Genomic DNA, 7,657 nt, shown 5'->3' with positions numbered 1-7,657 from the left:
TAAGCTGACAATACGCTTTATTATCATTATCAATTTTGGGTAAATTCACATGCCAATAATGTTTTTGCTGCATATATACATATACTGGCCCTTCTATGTGATGTAAACCAGCTCATTAATATAATCAGTTAATGCACATAACTTGAGTCTACCGTTATATTTATACAATTCGACAGTGTTCACTGTAACCATATATAAGAATACTTGACAGACCACAATCGCATTCAAACTTGGCAAATATAAAATTTAAACAAGTTTACCACAATGTCGGTTTCAATCAAATGGGCAAAATATTTATAAAAAAACAAGATGTGTTTGTGAAACACTATGTCCCCCACTTATATATTTGACCTTTGAACTTGACCTTTCACCACTCAAAATGTGCAGCTCCATGAGATATACATGCATGCCAAATATCAAGTTGCTATCTTCAATATTGCAAAAGGTATGGCCAATATTAAAGTTTGACGCAAACAAACCAACAAACAGACAGAGCAAAAACAATTTGTCCCCCAGTATAAACTGAGGGACAAAAAAGGTTGAGGAAAACAAAAGGATATAATGGTCACATGCCAAACTTCGTGCCTTGCTGTTTAAGAGAAGATTTTGAAAGTTTTCACTTAAATACTGTACAGGAAACACGTTACAACACGTTGGAGGCAATTTTCAATCAGGGGAACCATTTGAACAAACTTGGTTGAAAACAACCATGCCATGTATCATGCTAACTACCAAACCCCTGTGCATAGCGGTTGCAGTGATTTTTGTCAGTTTTAAACTTTAACTGCATATATGGAACACAGGTTACATCCATGTGACAGTTGTGAACAAACTTAGTACAGAAGCTCAATTTTTGTTAGATGCAAAATACCAAAACTCTGGGCCTGATAGTTCCAGGGAAAAAGATTTTTCAAGTGTTCAGTATATACGTTATATATGGAAACAAAAAAGATGCAGGATAAGACAAGTTTCTATTATATGGGCATGGTTTTAACAAACTTGGTAGAGGAACACAATATAATTTTACTTTCAAATGTTAAACCTTCATGGCTTATCGTTTAAGAGAAGATTGTTTAGTTATCTTACTATACAAGTTTAAATGAATCACATGAAGTTCTAACACTCTTATCACAGATTTGTGATATTTTCCTGTTTAAGATATTTCTTCAATTAATTTATGTATCCTCATGTGCTTATACAAGTTACCACTCGTGTTAGATGCTGAAACATACACTCCTCACACTTGTACAGCCTTTCTCGTGAATGTATCCTCATGTGTGTCTTCAAGTGACCACTCTTCTTTCATGCATAACAACAACTCACACTTGTTCCTCTCTTGAATGCATCATCAAGTGTTTTTTCACGTGTCTAGTATGTTTAAATGAAAAGCCATTCACATTCTACTTGAACGGTCTCTCTTAACATATATATCTTCATGTGTTGTCAAGGCACCACTCTGTTTAAATGCTTTGACACACACCTCACATATCATCATGAGTTTCTTAAAGTCAGAACTCTAGTTACAAGCATAGCTACACTCCTCACACTTGTACGGTCTCTCTTCTCCTGAATGTATCCTCATGTGTGTCTTCAAGGTATCACTCCTGTTACATGCATAACCACACTCCTAATACTGGTATGGTTTCTCTCCTGAATGTATCCTCACGTGTGTCTTCAAGGAATCAGTCCTGTTACAAGCATAACCACACTCCTCACAGGTGTACGGTCTTTCTCCCGTATGTATCCTCATGTGTGTCTTCAAGGTACTACTTTGGTTACAAGCATAGACACACTCCTCACACTTGTATGGTCTCTCTTTTGAATGTATTCTCATGTGTTTTTCAAGTCATAACTCTGGTTACATGCATAACCACACTCCTCACACATGTACAGTCTTTATCCTGAATGTATCCTCATGTGTGTCTTCAAGTTACAACTATGTTTAAATGCTTAACCTCATACCTCACATTTGCATAGTTTCTCTACTGTATGTATCCTCATGTGTGTCTTCAAGCCACAACTCTGGTTACAAGCATAGCCACACTCCTCACATTTGTACGGTCTCCCTCCTGAATGTATCTTCATTAGTGTCTTCAAGTTGCAACTATGTTTAAATGCTTTACCACACACCTCACATTTGTACAGTCTCTCTTCTGTATGTATCCTCATGTGTTACTTCAAGACACAACTCTGTTTACAAGCATTGCCAAACTCCTCACATTTGTATGGTTTTTCTCCTGTATGTTTTCTCATGTGTGCCTTCAAAGTTCTACTCTGGTTACAAGCATAGCCACACTCCTCACACTTGAACGGTCTCTCTCCTGAATGTATCCTCATGTGTCTCTTCAAGTAATCACTCCCTTTAAATGCTTTACCACACACCTTACATATGTAGGGTCTCTCTCCTGTATGTATCCTCATGTGTCTCTTCAAGTTACCACTATTGTCACAAGCATAGCCACACTCCTCACATTTGTACGGTTTTTCTCCTGAATGTATCCTCATGTGTCTCTTCAAGTCATAACTCAGTTTAAATGCTTTACCACACACCTCACACGTGTACGGTATATCTCCTAAATGTATCCTCATGTGTCTCTTCAAGTCATTACTCACTTTAAATGGTTTACCACACACCTCACACGTGTACGGTATATCTCCTAAATGTATCCTCATGTGTCTCTTCAAGTCATAACTCACTTTAAATGGTTTACCACACACCTCACATTTGTACGGGCTCTCTCTTATATGTATCCTCATGTGTCTCTTCAAGTTACTACCTTTCAGACAAGCATAGTCACACGCCTCACATTTGTACAGTCTCTCTCCTGAATGTACCCTCATGTGTGTCTTCAAGTCATCACTCATTTTAAATGCTTTACCACACACCTCACACTTGTACAGTCTCTCTCCTGAATGTATCCTCATGTGAGTCTTCAAGTTATCACTCCTGTTAAAAGCATAACCACACTCCTCACACTTGTACGGTCTTTCTCCTGTATGTATCCTCATGTGTAACTTCAAGGTACCACTCTGGTAACAAGCATAGCCACACTGCTCACATTTGTACGGTCTCTCTCCTGAATGTATTCTCTTGTGTATCTTCAAGTAAGAACTCAGGTTACAAGCATAGCCACACTCCTCACACATGTACTGTCTTTCACCTGAATGTATCCTCATGTGTTTCTTCAATGTTCTACTCTCCTTACATGTATAGCCACACTCCTCACATTTGTACGGTCTCTCTCCTTCATGTATCCTCATGTGTGTCTTCAAGGTACAACTTTGTTTAAATGCTTTACCACACACCTCACATATGTAGGATCTCTCTTCTGTATGTATCTTTATGTGTATCTTCAAGGTACTACTATGGTTACAAGCATAGCCACATTCTTCACACTTGAACCGTCTCTCTTCTGAATGTTTTCTCATGTGTTTCTTCAAGTCAGAACTCTGGATACAAGCATAGCCACACTCCTCACACTTGTACGATCTCCCTCCTTCATGTATCCTCATGTGTCTCTTCAAGTTTCCACTCTGGTTACAAGCATAGCCACATTGCTCACACTTGTACGGTCTTTCTCCTGTATGTATCCTCATGTGTAACTTCAAGGTACCACTCTGGTTACAAGCATAGCAACACTCCTCACATTTGTACGGTCTCTCTCCTGAATGTATTCTCTTGTGTATCTTCAAGTTACCACTATTGTCACAAGCATAGCCACACTCCTCACATTTGTACGGTTTTTCTCCTGCATGTATACTCATCAGTTCCTTAAAGTTACCAGTGTCTTTACTTGAATAACTGCTCAGCAGGCTTTTGGGTCCGATGAGGCTAGGTTCTCTGGCTAATTTATCCCTGTACCAGACCAGCAGTTCCTCACCTGAACCAATAGAAATATTAACAAGACTATTGACAAGCAATAAAAGTCCCCTACCGGCTCCACCATTGTCAGAAATTCCATAATTGTCAGATTTTTCTACTGCCATAGCAACCAGAATTTTTGACGTAGGAACAAAATGAAATGGCTTGCATAATGTCAATATTACCATCTATCCATGTTGGCAGTTTCATTAAAACAATAGGGCCTGAAAGGCCCAAAGTCGCTCACCTGAGATAACAAGATATTATTGAAACAAATCTTCTGAACAAGTTTCACAAAGATCGGAAAATAAATGTGGCCTCTAGAGTGTTAACAAGGTTTTACTATAGCCATATAAGGAACAAGAGGGCCTGAAAGGTCCAAAGTCGCTCACCTGAGATTTAAAGGAACTAACCTGTTCTGTGCAGCCAAAGATGTCATTAGAACAAAATGTTCTTACCAACTTTCATGACTTGTGAAAAATCTAGCAGCCACGTTTTTCAACACACCAGAACCATTTTCATACACATCCAAGATATCATTTAAACAAATATACTGACAAAGTTTCATGAAGATTCATTAAGTCCATATCAGGAAAAATACCCCACCCACTGGTGGCCAGGTTATTCAAGCAACTGGAACCAGTTTCGAACTTGTCCAAAATATCATTGGGACAAATCTTCTGACAAAGTTTCATGATGATCGTACAATAAATATGGCTTTAGAGTGTTAACAAGGTTTAACTATAGCTATATATGGAAAAATGCCATGCCCCCTTGGCGGCCATGTTTTTCCACCAACCGGAACCATTTTCGAAGTTATCCAAGATATCATTGGGACAAATCATCTGACTAAGTTTCATGATGATCGGACAATAAATGTGGCCTCTAGAGTGTTCATAAGGTTTTACTAAAGCATGATATATAGCCATATTAGGAAAAATGCCCTGCCCCCTGGTGGCCATGTTTTTTAAGCAACCAAAATCATTTTCGAAGTCATCCAAGATATTATTAAGACAAATTTTCTGACCAAGTTTCATGAAGATCGGAAAATAAATGTGGCCTCTAGAGTGTCAACAAAGCTTTACTATAGCCATTTAAGGAAAAATGCTCCGCCCCCTAGCGGCCATGTTTTTCAACCAACCAGAATTATTTTTGAAATCGTCCAATATATTATTGGGATGAATCTTCTGAACAAATTTCATGAAGTTTGGGCAATAAATGTGGCCTCCAAAGTGTTAACAATGTTTTACTATAGCCATATAAGGAAACATGCCCCGCTCCTTGGCAGCCATGTTTATGAGGCAAATGTAACCATTTTCGAACTCATCAAAGATATTATTGAGACAAATCTTCAGACCAAATTTCATGAAGATTGGACAATAAATGTGGCCTCTAGAGTGTTCACAAGGTTTTACTAAAGCCATATAAAGCCATATAAGGAAAAATGCCCCGCCCCTTGGCAGCCATGTTTTTCAAGCAAACGAAACCATTTTGGAACTCATCCAAGATATCATTGAGACCCATCTTCTGACCTAATTCCATGAAGATTGGACAATAAATGTGGCCTCTAGAGTGTTAACAAGGTTTTACTATAGCCGTATAAGGAAAACTGCCCCGCCCCCTGGCGGCCATGTTTTTTCACCGATCTGGACCATTTTTAAACTCGTCCGATATATCAATGAAACCAATGTTTTGACCAAGTTTCATGATGATTTGGCAAAAATTGTAACTTCTCTAGTGTTCACAAGGTTTCTCTATAGCCATGTAAGGAATACTGCCCGTCCCCTGGCGGCCATGTTTTTCAACGGACCAAAACCATTTTTGAACTCAACCAACATATCATTTAGACAAACATTTTGGCAAAGTAACATGAAGATTGGGCATCAAATGTGACTTCTAAAGTGTTCACAAGGTTTTTCCTTTTTTTGACCTAGTGACCTAGTTTTTGAACCAGCATGACCCAGTTTCAAACTCAGTCGAGGTATCAATGGGAAAAATGTTCTGACCAATTTTTATGAAGATCAGACAATAAATGGGCCTCTAGAGTGTTCACAAGGCAAAATGTTGACGACGCACGACGGACGACGGAGAAAAGGCAATCACAAAAGCTCACCATTAGCACGTTGTGCTCAGGTGAGCTAAAAATGCCCCGCCCCCTGGCAGCCATGTTTTTCAACCAACTGGCATCATTTTTTAACTCCTCCAAGATATTATCGGGATGAATCTTCTGACCAAGTTTCATGAAGATCAGACAGCAAATGTGGCCTCTAGAGTGTTAACAAGATTTTACAAAAGCCATATAAGGAAAAATGCCCCGCCCCTTGGAAGCCTTTTTTTTCAACCAAACATAAGTATTTTCGAACTCATCCAAGATATCATTGAGACCAATCTTCTGACCAAATTTCATGAAGATTGGACAATAAATGTGGCCTCTAGAGTGTTAACAAGGTTTTACTATAGCCATATAAGGAAAAATGCCCCGCCCCTGGTGGCCATGTTTTTATAGCAACCAAAACCATTTTCGAACTCATCCAAGATATCAAAGGGCCAAATCTTCTGACCAAGCTTCATGATGATCGGAAAAAAATGTGACCTCTAGAGTGTTAACAAGGTTTTGCTATAGCCATATAAGGAAAATAGCCCCGCTCCTGTATTGGCTATGTTTTTCAACCAACCGGCTTCATTTTTGAACTAGTCCAAGATATTATTGGGATGAATCTTTTGAACGAGTTTCATGAAGATCGGACGATAAATGTGGCCTCTAGAGTGTTAACAAGATTTGACTAAAGCCTTATATAGCCATTTAAGGAAAAAGGCACAGCCCCTTGACGGCCATGTTTTTTTGAAGCAAACGTAACCATTTTCCAACTCATCCAAGATATCATTAAGACATATCTTCTGACCATATTTCATCAAGATTGGACAATACATGTGGCCTCTAGAGTGTTAACAAAGTTTTACTATAGCCATATAAGGACAAATGCCCCGCCCCCTGGCGGTCATGTTTTTCAACCAACCGGCATCATTTTCGAACTTTTCCAATATATTATTGGGATGAAACTTTTGACCAAGTTTCATGAAGATTGGAAATAAATGTGGTTTCTAGAGTGTTAACAAGATTTTACTATAGCCATATTAGGAAAATACCCCGCCCCTTAGCAGCCATGTTTTCAAGCAAAGGTTACCATTTTTGAACTCTTCCAAGATATCAGTGGAACAAATCTTCTGAGCAAATTTCATGAAGATCGGAAAATAAATGTGGCCTCTAGAGTGTTAACAAGGTTTTACTATAACCATATAAGGAAAAATGCTTGTTTTTCAACCAACCGGCATCATTTTCAAACTCGTCCAAGATATTATTGGGATGAATCTTCTAACCAAATTTTATGAAGATCAGACATTAAATGTGGCATCTAGAGTGTTAACAAGATTTTACTAGTCTATAGCCATATATAGCCATAAGGAAAAATGTCCCGCCCCTTGGCAGCCATGTTTTTCAAGGGAACGCAACCATTTTCGAACTCATCCAAGATATCATTGAAACCAATCTTCTGACCAATTTTCATGAAGATTGGAAATAAATGTGGCCTCTAGAGAGTTAACATGGCAAATGTTGACGCCGCACAACGGACAAAAAGCAATCACAAAAGGTCACCACTCAGGTGAGCTAAAAAGATGAGAAACTTTTAAAGTTATTGCAGGGTCCAGAAAACCACCATTTTCAGCAGTATTTCTAGTCTATTTGTTGCCATAGCAACCAGAATTTTTGACGAAAGAACAGAATGAAATGACGTG

The 7,657-nt window shown here is 38.6% G+C and overlaps 1 protein-coding gene across 1 annotated transcript in view; it reads right to left on the bottom strand.

Annotated features, from left to right (window-relative positions):
• Positions 1-7,657, bottom strand: part of LOC127847388 (zinc finger protein 45-like) — a 29,845-nt gene continuing 22,188 nt past the window's right edge. The window contains exon 8 of the mRNA XM_052379258.1: positions 1-3,881. Coding sequence (XP_052235218.1) covers positions 2,173-3,881 — 1,709 coding nt within the window. The 3' untranslated portion in view covers positions 1-2,172. The remainder of the gene's footprint in view (positions 3,882-7,657) is intronic.

Source organism: Dreissena polymorpha, chromosome 10, assembly GCF_020536995.1.
Source record: "Dreissena polymorpha isolate Duluth1 chromosome 10, UMN_Dpol_1.0, whole genome shotgun sequence".
In the NCBI taxonomy this organism is placed as follows: domain Eukaryota; kingdom Metazoa; phylum Mollusca; class Bivalvia; order Myida; family Dreissenidae; genus Dreissena; species Dreissena polymorpha.
The sequence above is the reverse complement of the archived record's forward strand: the minus strand, read 5'-3'. Positions and strand labels throughout refer to the sequence as shown.